Here is a 15074-nt window from a genome sequence, read left to right on the forward strand (position 1 = left end):
CTGCATGTATTATAATAAAGGCCCAATCTAAAGGATATTATCTTACCCTGAAACACAGAGCTGTTTCCTCCTGACCCAAGGCAAATACCAAGAGAAAGTCAACATGTTTAGAAACAAGATTTAATAATGCTCACAAGACTAGTTTGCCCCCAAATAGGAAAACTACACATTGTTTCAAAAGGTTACAAATTCAATGCCTGAAAATCCCACAGGTAAGCAGTGGGACTGACAGAGTCTGTTTTGGGAGCCATCTGCTAGCCAATGAGCAGGCTTCTGTCCAGGAAATCTTTTGTCATGGGGATAAAGGGAGTGGACAACGGTTATTTATACCCCACGCTGCACCTCTCCCCATTCAGCCTCCCTTAGTACCGCCTGTTCATCTTCTTGAACTTCTCGTAATGATAATCATCCGTGGCCTTCTCATTAGCAGGACGCTTGCGGTTGGGAGGGGACCCTGAGAAGGAAAAGAGGAAAAGCTGTTTGCCATGCTAGAAGCCACTGATAGGCTTAGCTTTGCACAGGCTAGGTCAACCACACCCGTGTCTCACTCTCGAGAGGCGCCCCAATGCCTACCCTAGTCAACAGGAACATAGGAGGGCCTCACTAAGTATGTGTTACTGAGCAACAAGCATGGTGGGGTCAGGTGCCAGCTGCAATATGCTGACTTTAGTGTTAGACCAGGTGAACAGCAGAGTCCCTTGCACTGCAAAGAGATCAAACCAGTCAATCCTAAAGGAAGTCAATCCTGAATACTCATTGGAGGGATTGATGCTGAAGTTGAAGCTCCAATACTTTGGCCACCTGATGTAAAGAGCTGACTCACTGGAAAAGACCCTGATGTTGGGAAAGACAGAGGGCAGGAGGAGAAGAAGGTGACAGAGGATGAGATTTTTAGGTAACATCATTGACTGAATGGACATGAGTTTGAACAAACTCCAGGAGATAGCAAAGGACAGGGAAGCCTGGTATTCTTCAGTCCACTGGAGTCACAAAGAGTTGGACGTTACTCAGCGAACGAACAGTAACAAATTCAGCAAACTCTTAACTGCATTGAGAGTGTGACTAGGTGTCAGGCATGGCACAAGTACTTTTAGATATGACTTCCTTTCACCTGCCCAGAAATCCCAGCAGGGGCATGTTACCATCTCTCCTCAGAGAGGTTAGCTGACTTGCTCAAGGTCACTCAGAAAGTGACAGGAAGCTAAGCGTTCAACCCAAATCTGGTGCATCTAAAATCTCTGTTTAACAGATAGTAATAACAGGAAACTCTTTGGGAATCAAAGACTACTCGCCCAAAGTGCTACAGGAAATAATTTCTGAAGTAGGAAGGAAGAACCAGAGAAGTCTCAGCAAACGTAGCATTTCCTAAGAAGTGTCCCATTGGTGATGAAAAAGATGACACTGCTTGGTGCTAAGAGCACGTGGAGAAGGGCACTGCTGGCTGCGGCTGGCGGCAGAACACGTTAGCATCACGCTTCCAGAGGGTCGTTTTGTCGAGTTCTCAGAAGGCAGCATTAAGGACGTGATAGAGTCGAGGACGACCATCATCACATGGGGAGACAGGGGAAACAGCCCGAGTGTCTCGCCAGAGGGAGGCAGGTAGACTAAAGGGTGTCTACCTGCACAGCAGAACGTGGTGTGCCCACCGAAAGGGAAATGTAATTTACTGTCACGAAGAAACAGACAGAGGACGGACACGGAAGAGCAGTGATATCCTATTAAGTATGTATACAATATGTGTGTTTTTTTTGAAAGTCGGGAAGGTTACAGAGTTGGCCCCTGGTATCCATGGCTTCAACAACCAACCCCAGGCTGTGTAGCGCTGCATTCGCAATCGCTGTAGGTTGGCAGCTGTGGGTACCAAGGGCTGACTGTGGAACTTGAGCCTGAGCAACCACAGACTCTGGTGTCAGCAGCAGGTCCTAGAACCAGCCCCCCAGGAATCCTGAGGGTTAACACGACGTAACAATGTTGTGTGTACCAGAAACTAACACGGCAGTGGGAGGCAATTATATTACAATTGAAAAATAAATAAATAAAAAGAACCCACTGTATAGTTCAGGGAAAAAAAGGATCTATTGTACAGCATGGAGAACTATACTCAATATCCTGCAATAAAGCATAACAGAAAAAACTATGAAAAAGAACACGCATATGTATGTGTAACTGGGTCACTTTGCTATACAGCGGAAATTACTGCAACACTGAAAATAAACTATGCTTCAGTAAAATAAATTTTAAAAAGAAAAAATGTTAACTGTGGCCTTCTTTGGGTGGTGAAATCATGAGTAACTTTTGTTTTTGCTTATTCAAGTTTTCTGAGTCTCTGTTACATTTGATAGCCCATTGAATCCTTAGAGCAACCCCCAGTGGTACATTTTATTACCAACCCCATTTTAAAGGTGAGGAAACTGAGGCTTGGAAAGGAGATGGCACACAACCATGGTCTGGAGAAAGAACTAGAACCCAGATGCCTTGGCCCCAAAGCCCAAGCGCTGCCCCTCCCCGCCTCCACCCACCCTGGGCCACGGCCGCCCCCAGCGGCCCCGAGGCCCCTCCTGTACTCACGCTCAGGCTCTGGCTTCTCTGTGTCGCCCACGCGCAATGGTCGGGCTTTGGGCTCCTCTTTGTTTCTCCGTATGGGAGCGTTGAGCTCCTCGTGGTAAACTGGACCGAAAGAGACCAGGGGGTGTGTCAGACAGAACAAGGGGACCCAGGGACCTCAACCCAGTGGTGCAGGGTGGAGCCGCCTCCCCGGCGACGCGGCGCTCACATCGGTTGTGCTGCACGTAGTTCACAGCCATGTTGGTGGGCACGAAGGAGGTCTCGCTGTCTTTCTTCTTGTTCTGCTGCTCAGCCAGCAGACGGGCCTTGGCGTCCTCCGTGGAAATGATGTTTTTTATTTTCGCACTGTGGGGAGAGAGGGGCCACTCCACGGTTAGAGTTTTGCCACTACGGGCCGCACATGGAACTGACTGGAGGGGCTCGACGCACCCCTCCCCGCTCAGCTGCATAAGGATGTCATCTCTCTCAGGGCACAGCTCTCTACAATTCACCAACTCCCCTGCGGCCAGAGTATCATGGCACTCTCATAGCATCGGAGATGCAGGATTTACTCTCTTCTGATCGAGGGGAAACTGAGCCAGAGGTCAGGTGAACTGGTGAACTCCCTAAGGCTCAAAGCCAGTGAGGCCAGCAAGGAGGTGAGAACTCAGACGTCTCCCAACTTTCTACCAAACCTGAAGAAGATTCTGACCCTGTATTTCCTCCACAAAAGTCTCCTTTTAGAGCAGACGCTTTGCAGTTAGAATGAAAGGAGGATCATGGGGTGGGTGAACCTTATCACCGCTCCTGCTGAAGAGAGCAGGCGCTACAAGCACCTATTGGAAGAGCTGTAAACAAAGGCTAAACAAGAACACTTTCGGAACTTCCCCGGAGGTCCAGTGGTTAAGAATCCACCTTCCAATGCAGGGGACTTGTGTTTGATCCCTGGTTGGGAAACTAAGATTCCACATGCCATGGTGAGCCCGTGCGCCACAACTAGAGAGAAGCCAGCATGTCACAATGAAAAGGTCCAGAATGCTGCAACTAAGACCCGAAGCAGCCAAATAAATAAATAAATATAAAAGAAAAAACAGAAAGAAAGTATCCCTCTACTTTATAAAATAAAACAAATACTTTTGTTTTTGGTGGTGACAGTCCCTTGTGTCTTTAACTCCTCTGATCAACCCAAAGAAACTCTGGGCAGCAACCATGTCAACAGGCCAGAGAGGGTAAGTTTGTATCTGTAGGTTTCCAAGGAGACAGGTTAAGAAACAGCCCCCTTAACTGTTACCTGGAAAGCAGAGAGCTAGCCCTTCTGCCTAGGGGCAGGAGAGAGGCGTGACTGTGGGTCTGAAACTCACTCGATGCCGAGGTCCACCTCGGGGATGCCGCTCAGCATCTGGTTAGACAGCATCTCCTCCGTCTTCTTTGCCGAGGAAACCCGGATGTTTTCCGGCAGCTCATAAAGGCAATCCTCTGCATTCTTTGGCTTGACTTTCTGTTCCTCGTGTTCCACGATCCCTTTCCGCTTCTTCAGCTCTGTCTCAATGTACTTCATCCTGAAATGAGATACCCGCAGGCCTCAGGGAGAGGCAGGGCAGCTCCAAGCCTGGGCCAGAGCCATGATGGGTGATAATGAAGTTGTCATCATTCCGTGGAGAAGTGAGAAAAATAAAAATAACTTTTCAGTTTTCAAATCAAACTAAAAGTTTTCAATTTAAAGCACCAATCTATATAATAAGATCCTGTCCCACCACATCATGTGTAAGTTTCTTTGATGGCAGTTTTTATTTAACAGCCTTGGTGGCAAAATGAAAAATGGGCAAGTCCAGTGTTTCTCCCTGCAATTTTCTTTAGGATATGGGATGGGAATATTAGTAGCCAAGGAATCTAAAAATTCTAAGAACCACATTCCTAAAGAATTCTTGAGGTTTTCAAAGTTCTCAAGCCTGAGGTGGTGGGGTAAGGGGGACCAGGGACACAAGAGGTCAAAGTTGCTGTTTTTGGATAAGATTAGAAATGTCATCTGTGACTAAATGTCTTAGACACTATCTGGCTGGAGCCCAGCCCCAATCGCTCACTGCTGAAAAGACTGACACCTACATGTCGGCATCCTCATCCCTTCGGTTGGTTTCTGCGGAAAATGATGTCCCCAGGTGGAGGTCTTCCTCTTCGCTGATCCTACAAAAAAGAGAACAGTGAAGGAGAGCCTTAGAGTCACAGATAAATGAGGCTGAATATGATGCTACATGAATAAAACAAGTATGCAATGAAATGTACAACATCTGTCCATAGTTGGAAAAAAATAAGATACATATATAACACGTAAACAGAAGGAACTCCAGGAATATACGCAAGCACACTGACGGCCTCTGGAGATACTTCAAGGGGAATGAGTAGATATATTTATTTTTCACTTTTGCATTGCTTGTATTATTTTGGTAATTGTGTTTCTATGTTTTTCCTGAAAAAGAAAAATAACTTCCACATGGGTTTGAAAGACAATATACAATGCACCTTTACAAGAGGTGCCTACCTACATCACACTAAGTTAACTTTTGAAGAGTTTTTGTTTTCTTTTGCTTTTAAACAACATATTCTTTACAGAGCACAAAGGGTACTTCAAGCCGTATAAAAGCTGCAGCAGGTGCCAGCTCCCTGGAGGAACACAAACCCAGGCAGGCGGTGCAGGTGAGTTTGTATCTGAGCTTGTTTTGCACGTACTTATCTTTGCCCCTTTCCTTTAGTTTCTTCATGTCCACCATCCCGCCTGTCTTCATCTGAAAGGGATCATCCTGCAGAAAGCAAACAGCGGAGAAGCAGCATCTATGTAATTTGCAGTGGAATGTTTTGTTCTTAAGGAAAACTCAATCACCCACTGAAGAGCAGTCACATCTTCCCACTGTCCAGGGAGGGTCCCACAACTCACCACTAGAGTGGTCTCCTCTTGTACCTTCTCTCCCACCAGCAGGGCAACAGCACTGAGGATAACCAAAAAGCAGAGGAGAGAGAGAAATGGCACAGTTCAGAGACAAAGAGAAACATTTAGGAAGTCTGAAGAAACATTCAGGAAGTCTGCAATATTCGTGTGGGGTTAAGATTTGAGGAGTGGAAACCAAAGTCAGATGGAAACGCCTACAAGAATAACAGGGATCAAGAGACACCCTAGGGACTTCCCCTGTGGCCCAGTGACTAAGACCCTGCACTCTCAAGGCAGGGGCCCTGGTCGGGGAATTATCCCACATGCAGCAACTAAGAGTCTGCATGCTTCAACGAAGACTGAAGATCCCAGGTGCCACAACTAAGACCTGGTGCAGCCAAATAAATACATGTTATGAAAAAATAAGAGAGTGAGAGAGACACTCTAGACGCTAGAGATGGGGGCAGTGTTCACCTAAGTGGTACACTTTCCTACAAAGTCATCTTGGCTTAGAAACCTCATTTCTAAGATTTTGCCTTCACGGAAAATGAAGCTAAAGACAAGTATAGGAAAATACTATTGCAGCCTTATTTGGTGGTGAAATTTGGCACAATGACCTACAGATCCCAAAATAGAGGGGGTAAGTTAAATTATGGTATGTATATCTGGTGGAATATTATGCAGCTATTAAAAAGGTTTTGGGGGGAACGATTACCCACAATGTGGATGAATACCCACAATATCATGAATTGAAAATACAGCAGTTCCCCCCACCCTTAGCTGTGGTTTCACTTTTCACAGTGTCAGTTTTATCTATGGTCCAAAAATATTAAATAGAAAATTCCAGAAATAAAAAAATTCATAAGTTTTAAATTAGCTATCAGCTATTATGAACAGTGTGATGTATCTCTGCCCTCTTGCCTGGTCCGACAGAGGAGGTGAACCACCCTTTGGTCCTGAGGGTCCACACTGTACACATGACCCACCTATCAGTGTGGGGAAAAATAGTCGGCATAAGATTAGATACTATTCGAGCTTCAGGCATCCACTGGGGGTCTTGGAACATAGCCCCTGTGGATAAGAGGAGACTATTGAAGTGTAGAATAAAAATAAGGCTGCTCACAGTCTTTACAAAAGAGAGAGAAAAGAGGCAGGGAAGAACATTAAATGTCAACACTGGTTAGCTCTTTATGGGAGAATTATAGGTACTATTTATTTTCTTGATTATACCTTTCTAAAATTTCCCAAACTCTTAATAGCGTGCATTTCACAATTAATTTAAGTGTAATGAAAACACCAGTCTGGACTTTCCTGGTGGTCCAGTAGTTAAGGATCCACCTGCCAATGCAGGGGACACGGGTTTGATCCCTGGTAGGGGAAGATTCCGAAAGCTGAGGGGCAATTAAGCTTGAGTCCCAACTACGGAGCCCACATGCTGCAAGTCCTGAAGTCCGGGCACCCTAGAGCCCGTCTTTTGAAACAAGAAAAGCCGCTACAACGAGAAGCCCAAGCACCGCAACTAGAGAAAGCCCCTGCATAGAAACAAAGACCTAGTGCAGTCATCAGCTCAGGTCAGCCACTCAGTCGTGTCCAACTCTTTGCGAACCCATGGACTGCAGCACACCAGGCCTCCCTGTCCATTACCAACTCCCAGAGCCTACTCAAACTCATGTCTGTCGAGTCGGTAATGCCATCCAACCATCTCATCCTCTGTCATCCCCTTCTCCTCCCGCCTTCAATCTTTCCCTGTATCAGGGTCTTTTCCAGTGGGTCGGTTCTTCATATCAGGTGGCCAAACTATTGGAATTAAAAAAAAAACAAAACACAAGCAATGACCTGTAAGTCTGGAAGAGGTGAAACTTGCTCAGTTGTGTCCCAGTCTTTGCGACCCCATGGAATACACAGTCCATGTAATTCTGCAGGCCAAAATACTGGAGTGGGTAGCCTTTCCCTTCTCCAGGGGAATCTTCCCAACCCAGGAATCAAACCCAAGTTGCCCGTATTGCAAGCGGATTCTTAACCAGCTGAGCCACGAGGGAAGCCCAAGAATACTGGAGTGGGGAGCCTATCCAGCAGATCTTCCAGACCCAAGAATCTAACCGGGGTCTCCTGCATTGCAGGCAGAATTTTTTTTACCAACTGAGCTATCAGGGAAGCCCATGGTAGCTCTGGAGCAAACTTCAGGACCACAAGGCTCAGGTAATGTCCTGGTTGAACATTTGCAAACAACAACAACGCTTGAATCCCTCTCCAGGCAGTACAAAGTGTAAAGTGTGTCAGGAAAAGGAGCTGTCTATGTCTGAGAATGTATTTGTGACAACGACCCGGGCTGGGGGAGAGGAGTTGGGGGAGGTGGTGTCTCTGTCATCCCCTCCTGTTCTGGGTCCTCTACTCCCAAGCGGTACCCACCTCACCCCGTTGGGCCTCTTCCTCAAGTTCTGCACCTCTCGGGTCTCTTCCAGTTTTAATCTTAAAAGAGAAGAAAAAAAAAAGGCAACGCACAGGCTGAGATACCCTTCACGGAACTCAAAGAGTCAAAAGGCAGCTTCGACGGATACCAATGACTGGCCGTCTAGCCGCCAGCAGTGGTCCAAAGAGTGACTGTGTCTCGACCCACCAGGAGTCAGATCCACTTCGCATCCCAGGGGCACCCCTCCCAACCATGAGACCTTGGGTGGGGGGGGGGGCGGTCTCATCCCTAGGAGCCTCGTTTTCTTCGTTCGCAGAGGGATAATGACACCGCTCACAGCAATGGTGTCAACGAGGTACCCGGCTGATCTTGAGTCCCCTTAGGTTGCCTCTCTCTTCCTGCTTCGTAGAATCCCGCCCCAAACGCACCGAACCTCCTCTGAGTCCTGCTCGTCTTCCTCCGACTCCGAGTCGGCGCGGCGCCGGCGGAAAGTCTTCCCGGTGACCGGCATAGTCGCACCGGCACCGCGTTCCAGAGCCGCCAAGCCTCTGCGCCGAGAACTGGACTACTTCCGGCGCGCGGCTGTGAGGTCAGAGCGCCGCAGCCCGGCCCCGCCCCCCAGCTCCGGCCCCGCCCCCGGCCCACACGCCCATCTGACCACGCCCCCGTCCGTGGCGTCGGCCTCTCCCGATTGGGCAGCCCAGGAGGAGGCGGGGCGCGGCTGGCCGGGCCTCAAGACCCTGCGCCCGCGGCTCGGAGGGCGCGCTTGACTGACAGGCGGCGGTGGCGGCGCGGTTGCTACTGCAGGTGAGTTCCGGGCCGCCGCCGGCTGCTTCATGGGGCCGGGTCTCTCCGAGCAGGGGCGACCCCAGTCCGGCTCCGGGCCGGCGGGGACCTGGCCCTGCCTGGTGCGCAGAACGCCGCGGCCAGGTGAGCAGAGCCCGGGACCCCCCTCGGCCGCCACCGCCCTGACCCCTCCTCCGGCCGGCGCCCAAGGTATCTTCTCGGGCCCCGGGCGCCCCACTTCGAGCCCCTAGGCTCCGGAAGAGGGGGCGCCGTCTCTTTCATTTCTGCCTGGGCCTGCCCCAGCGTTGAAAGCACGCTTGTGGCGTCTCGGACCGTTGACTTCTTTCCTCCGGGTCTGGGCCCTGACGTGCACTTTTTTTTTCCTGTAGGGACAAAAGATGACCACTTCTTAGCCTTGATGAATTGAAGCCCCAGCCCCGACTCCCCCGCTAACGATCGCTTCCAGCCACTTCTCTCGGAGGAGAGTCGTGTCTGGTGTTTTGAACCCACTCGGGAGGGTTTGAGGGCAGAGGGTGCTTGCTGGCCGCTTCCCGGGACCTTCGGGGGCCTTGTTTTCGTCCTTTGTCACGAGGACTGTCGCTCTGGCCTCCGCCCCTTCTACCCGAGGATGCTCTGAGGATTAAGTTTATTTGAAAAACAGGAATCACCCGACGCTTAGGATATAACTAAATGCATAAATAATGGCTTACGGGGCATCTAGGAAGCCCTTATTAGTTTTCTTTTTTTCAATATGCTGTCTGTCTTTTCCTTAGCAAGAACTACCTCTTATTAAGCGCTTAACGTGACAGGCACTGGACTCAGCATTATTTCATTAAACTCATCCAACAATCCTAGGAAGGAGATTCAATTATTGTTTCTCATTTTGCCAAGGAAGACACCAGGGCTCAGAGAGGCAGTATGTACTTCAGGGAACACAGCTGGAAGGGGGAGTAGAAATCAGTTACAGGCCTCCCTCGCTGCACCTTGTGCACAGTACCTGGCACAGTAAGAGTTGGTTTTCTGCAGGTTCCCTCCTCGGGAAGACCGTCTAGAAGTAGGGCAGCATTTCTGGAATGCCTTACCGTTCTCTGGAACAGTCTCCTCTGAGGTTGCCATCATCTTCTGTGTACTGAGACAGATAGTAGACTCGGGACTTGTTGGAACACCTTGTGGCTTTGATGAAAAGCCATAGTTTAAAAGTGTCCAGGTCTAGCCCTCTGCAGTCTGGTTCAACCAAACCCAAATGCATGTGGGAGTCACTGGGTCCCTTGTCTGTGATGGCTGAAGGAGAGGCTCCTTGGGAACTGCCACAGGAACCCAGGGAGTGGACGCCTGCAGCTCTCACGCTCTCAAGAGTTGGCTCCAATTTTGCCCTCCCAGGACCCCTCCCACCAGTGGGTACTGGACAGCACTAAGGAGAGGGCTGCAAGGCCAAGGACATTTCTGCAGATATCCCAGGGAGGACCATCTGGTACAGATGTACTGTCCCTGCTGGGCAAGACCAGCGTGCCCACTGATAACCTCGGTCTGACTGAGTCGAGTTGAGCAGAAGTGATGCTGCAGAACTGGCAGGGGTGAATCTGGCAGCCTGTGGCTGGGCCGAGAGGCTGCAGATCCTCTGAACTTTGGTGGGCCTTTTAGGGAGTTGGTTGAAACTGCTTCTCGGAGGGAGCCTGTGGGAAATCTGAGTTCTCTTCAGTTCAGAGAAATGCTATGTTTTTAGTTTGGTTTGAAGGTTTGGTTCTTGAAGAAAGTGTCCAGGTTTGGCTTGAGTTTGGGTTCGTGCACTGGCTCCTGGAACCAGGTGAAATGTGGGCTTGTCTTGGCGAGCATTAATGTCTAGGTCGATTTGGGAATCCAGCAAAATGATTGCAGCTCACAGCCTGGCCGTAGTTAAGTATTCATTGAGTGTTTGTGGGACAAACTTATTCAGCAAATATTTACTGAGCTTTCAGTATACAGAACAGGCACTGCTTTGCGTGCTTGAAATACGTCAGGGAGCAAAAGAGACTAAAGACCCCCTGAACTCATGGACTTTATGTTCAGATAGCCTGATAACTATGTAAAGATGTTAGAAGGTGATGCTATGGAAAAAAAAAAAAAAGTAGAGCAAGGGGAGGGAATCAGGATTGAGAGAGAATTGACTTGCAGATTTAAATTGGTGTTCTGGTTTGTGGTTTGGTCAGTAACATGACAAAGCAGTGGACTGAATTGTTGGCCCTGGGTTCAAGGACCAGTTCTGCCAGCTTGCTGTGTGAGCCTGGGCAGGAGCCTTTCCTCACCAGAGCCCCTGCTCTACTATCCGCTGGTTGTGTGACTTCAGCATGAACCTCTCTAATCCTCTCCTGCTTCGTGGTTTTAGGGGTCCTGGTCTGAGTTTCTGCTTTTACTTACTCCAGGGTTTGCAGCTTCTCAGTGACCTGGGCCAGTCACTGCCTTTAGCCTGTCAGCCCCCAGGGACTGCCAGCATGGAGCAGCCATAACACCAGTTAACGGGCTCTTACGGCCCCTTGGACAGAGTGCAGTACTGGGCTTCAGGCCGTGCAAGGATGTTAACCTAAACTTAAGGAACTGAAATTGAGCAGAAAAAAGTGCTGTGTGGAGAATGACTCAGAAGAGGTGCTTGTGAGGAAGGCCAGGGGAAGGCACCCTAGGGGTTGGGCATTTGGGTCCGAGGAGGTGAAGGTCATCATCCTCACTCCAAGCTGTTTGGCAGCTGGTAGCTGACAGTTCAGAGCACTGACTTCCTGGGTTTGAATCCTGGCTCAGCAGCTCTGTAGCTGTGTGACCCCCAGCCAGTTGCTTCCCCTCTCTGAGTCTCAGCCTTCCCTCTTTTAGTGATGGAGGCGGAGATGGATTTTGCTCTCAATGTTGCCGACCTCCAGGGTGATTGTGAGATTTCGTGAGGTCTGTTAGTATCTGTTTCCAGTTCACAGGGCCTTCCTGAATGGGGGCAAGCAGAACTTGGCAAGAAAGAAGGGGTGGGGGTCCTGCCTTGAGAGGTGGAAGGACAGTGGACTTGGCGTATTAAGTCTGGTTAAAGAGAGGAATTTGGGGGCAAGGGGGTGGCTTGGAAGTAGAGTGGGGAGCAGGCAGGAGGGGGAGGAAAAGGGGACATGTTTTGTGGGGTAGAGGGGAGCATGGAAAGGTGTGGGCATAGGTGTGTGGGGTGGCCAGTGTGGTGAGGATCAGGGCAGGGGGGTGTCCTTGTGTTGGTGCCGGAGTTGGCAGCATCGCCTTTAAATCCTGAGGAGCTGGGCTCTGAGCTGGCAGAAGGATGTAGCCTGAACCTAAAGGAAGTTGATGAGTAACGGGCCCCTGAGGCCTGGTCTCAGCGGTGGTGCCAGGCCCAGAGGTGCTCCCTCACTGCCTGCGCCCCTGTGCGGGGCTGAAGTGGGGGTGACATTTCCCATCACTCCACGAAGGCCCTGGTGGTGGGGAGACTTGCCCGCCCTTGTTCAGGATGAAGAAGCCTCTTAGACGTCTCATCCGGGGCCTGCAGTGGCCAGGCTCTCTGCCAGACCTGCCAGCCTGCCTCCTCTCCTCCTGCTCTCTCGTCGCCGAGAGAAGGTGGGTCTGGTGGGTCAGGAGGGAGAGGTGCCCCGGTGTCTGTAGTGGAGGCGCAGCCCCTTGGCGGGCATCTCAAATACCAGCTATGGGGTGGTGACTCTTAACAGCATCGTGGAGCTGCTGCTCTCAAGAGGACCCATGCCCCAATCCAGGCCTCCGCGCAGTGGAGGTTTCTTTCCTTTTCAGTCTTCATTAAACACCTGCTGTGTCCTTTCCGTTTATTTTGCACAGAGAGAAGGCTGGGAAGGCGACCCCACCTGGCTCACTTCCCGCTGTCCCACTACCTTGCTCTGTGGTCTTGGGCAAGTGGCTTCCCATCTCAGAGCCTCCGTTCTTCCTCCATAAAATAAGAAGCAGTGGTCCTCACCCGAGAGAGTGTAGTGAAGCGCTGCCATCATGCCTGGCCCAGAGTAGGCACTCGGTCCTGGAGCTCCTGTTGTTGAGCTGTTGCTCAGTTGCTTGGCCGTGTCCGACTCTTTGCAACCCCATGGACTGCAGCACGCCAGGCTTCCCTGTCCATCACCAACTCCCGGAGCTTGCTCAAGCTCACATCCATTGACATGAGTTAAGGTTACCTTTCCTAACAGACCCTTCTCTGCTCCTACCGTAAGTGAGATAAAAGGAATCTTTAAAAAGTTTCTATTTTGATCATGTAAGCGCCTGTTCAGTGTTTTAAAATTTTAAAATGCCAAATATGTTCATGGTCACTTGCATGTAGTGATCTGGAAAATCTTCAAAGAAAAATGGAAAGCCAGTGGTATTTAACCAGCCTCAAATTGTGCAACCATGATGTGTAATAAAAAATTTGAAACAGAAAAAAAAAAAAGTTTCTATTTTGAAAAAAATCAAACCCAGACAAGTAAAAAGAGTCATAAAATAAAATGTCATTTACCCTTCACCTATATTCACCAATTGCTAACATTTTTGCCCCATTTACTCTCTATGTATTTATATATTCATCATCATCAGAATCCATTTAAGAGTAAGTTGCAGATATCATGACCCTTTGCCCTTCAATATTTAGGAGGAATTATCTAAGAACAAGGATTCATAACCAGAAAATGGTTTTCATCTTGAGAAAGTTTTTTTTTTTTTTTTTTTACTACATCAGGGCTTAGTTGCAGAGCTCGGGTTAGTTGCCCAGAGACATGTGGGATCCAAGTTCCCTGACCAGGGATTGAACCCACATCCCCTGCATTGGAAGGCGGACTCTCAACCACTGGACAACCAGGGAAGTCCCCATCTTCAGAAACTTTAATGTTGATCTAACACTGTGTCAGTTTCCCAGGGCTGCCATAACAAAGAACCGCAGGCTGGATGACTTACACAACAGAACTTTATTTTCTCGAAGTTCTGTAGGCTGGGGGTCCAAAAAAGAGGTCAGCAGGTTTGATTTCTTCTAAGGCTTCCCCTTGACATACAGATGGCGACTTTCTTGCTATGTCCTCACGTGGTTCTTTCTCTTGGAGCCTCTTGGTGTATATCCAAATCTCCCCCTCTTACAAGGACACCACTCACGTTGGATTAAGGTCCTAAAGACCTCACTGAACTTAACTACTTTTGGGGGGATAGTTTACTTATTTTTAATTGGAGGATAATTGCTTTACAATGTTGTGTTGGTTTCTGCCTACATTAATATGACTTAATTACCTTTTATTTAAAATAAATAAATACATAATTTAAAACAAAACCAAAAACACAGCTAGTAACATACTTTACAGGCTTCCCAGGCAGCACAGCAGTAAAGAATTTACCTGCCATTGCAGGAGACCTGGGTTTGATCCCTGGGCTGGGAAGATCCCCTGGAGGAGGAAATGGCAACCCACCCAGTATTCTTGCCTGGAGAATTCCATGGACAGAGGAGCCTGGCAGGCTACAGTCCATGGGGCCACAAAAAGTCGGACACGACTGAGTGACTGAGCGCCACAGCAAACTTTATAGTACCAAGCATTTTTCAAACGTTCTTCCTCTTTTTAAAAAAAATTATTAAAAAAAAATTTTATTTATTTGGCTGTGCTGGGTCTTAGTTGCCACACACAGGATCTTTACTGCAGCATGTGGGATAGTTCCCTGACCAGGGATGAACCTGGGGCCCCTACGTTGGAAGCTTGGAGTCTTAGCCACTGGACTAGTAGGGAGGTGCTTGCTGTGCAGATAAATATAAAGTCTGAGCAAGTCCCTATGATCAGAAGTCATTACGCTAAATCCTTACTATGTGTTGTCCCACCTCATCCTCTGTCACCCTACCAGCTACCTGCTATCTTTGTCCCCATTTTCCTGGATGAGGAAACTGAGGATTTGTGATTTTTGCTAAAGACACACAGCTTGTGAGTGACAAGATCGAGGAGCTGAACGAAGGGCTAGCTGTCCCCATCATTGCCCTCCGTGATCGTAGTCAACTCCAGGGGTGACGCCTGCGGAGCAGCTGACTGCAGTGAGAATGGAAAGTGGCTCCCATTAGCGATTATAACATCCTTCGTGGCTATGCACAGGCACCTTGGTGTTGAAACAGGGAACTCTGTGTCCCGTGAGGGCAGCACCCGTGCCTGGCTTGTTCCCCATCACCCAGGAAGGTGCCTGGTCAGCGTTGACTGGGGACCAAGATAAAGCAAAATGACAGCTTTTAGATGGCTGGGGTCATCAAAGTGCCGGGGTCCAGCCACTCCATTGGAATCGGCATGTCAGGGGTTAATATTGTTGCCGTGGTGGAACTGAGGTCTAGGCCTGATCTACCTGGGGTTAATTGGCATGGCTTGTTGTCTCTGTTTTAGCAGGACATTGCCAGCAAAAATGTTCTATTTGACCATAAGAGAAATATTTTCTATTTGTAAAATCCTTTTTGTT

At 49.0% G+C, this 15074-nt stretch overlaps 2 protein-coding genes across 3 annotated transcripts in view; one reads left to right on the forward strand and one right to left on the reverse strand.

Moving 5' to 3' along the window:
* Nucleotides 1–98: 98 nt before the first annotated feature.
* On the reverse strand, nucleotides 99–8466 carry CUNH9orf78 (chromosome unknown C9orf78 homolog). Of its 2 annotated transcripts, XM_040225370.1 has the most exons (9): nucleotides 8303–8460; nucleotides 7874–7933; nucleotides 5474–5525; nucleotides 5269–5339; nucleotides 4648–4725; nucleotides 3906–4103; nucleotides 2774–2910; nucleotides 2569–2667; nucleotides 102–454 (listed from the first exon to the last, which is right to left on the reverse strand). In XM_040225370.1, the coding sequence occupies exons 1-9, from the start codon at nucleotides 8383–8385 to the stop codon at nucleotides 363–365; spliced, it is 870 nt and encodes a 289-aa protein (XP_040081304.1). In that variant the 5' UTR covers nucleotides 8386–8460; the 3' UTR covers nucleotides 102–362. The 2 variants fall into 2 exon arrangements, with proteins under 2 accessions (XP_040081303.1, XP_040081304.1); XM_040225369.1 differs by having other exon boundaries at nucleotides 99–454; nucleotides 2569–2910; nucleotides 8303–8466.
* Nucleotides 8467–8613: 147 nt separating this feature from the next.
* Nucleotides 8614–15074, forward strand: part of USP20 (ubiquitin specific peptidase 20) — a 45637-nt gene continuing 39176 nt past the window's right edge. The window contains exon 1 of the mRNA XM_040225371.1: nucleotides 8614–8681. The gene's annotated coding sequence lies outside the window, so the exon portion shown is untranslated. The remainder of the gene's footprint in view (nucleotides 8682–15074) is intronic.

This window comes from Oryx dammah, unplaced genomic scaffold, assembly GCF_014754425.2.
Source record: "Oryx dammah isolate SB20612 unplaced genomic scaffold, SCBI_Odam_1.1 HiC_scaffold_25, whole genome shotgun sequence".
In the NCBI taxonomy this organism is placed as follows: Eukaryota; Metazoa; Chordata; class Mammalia; order Artiodactyla; family Bovidae; genus Oryx; species Oryx dammah.

Excerpts from the sequence above, each read along its gene's own strand:
- CUNH9orf78 (XM_040225369.1), bottom strand. The coding sequence starts at position 8,385 with ATGCCGGTCACCGGGAAGACTTTCCGCCGGCGCCGCGCCGACTCGGAG. Across the intron at positions 7,934-8,302 it reads CAGGACTCAGAGGAGGTTCG|ATTAAAACTGGAAGAGACCC; the intron begins GTGCGTTTGGGG and ends TTCTCTTTTAAG. Across the intron at positions 4,104-4,647 it reads AGGGATGAGGATGCCGACAT|GATGAAGTACATTGAGACAG; the intron begins GTAGGTGTCAGT and ends ATCTCATTTCAG.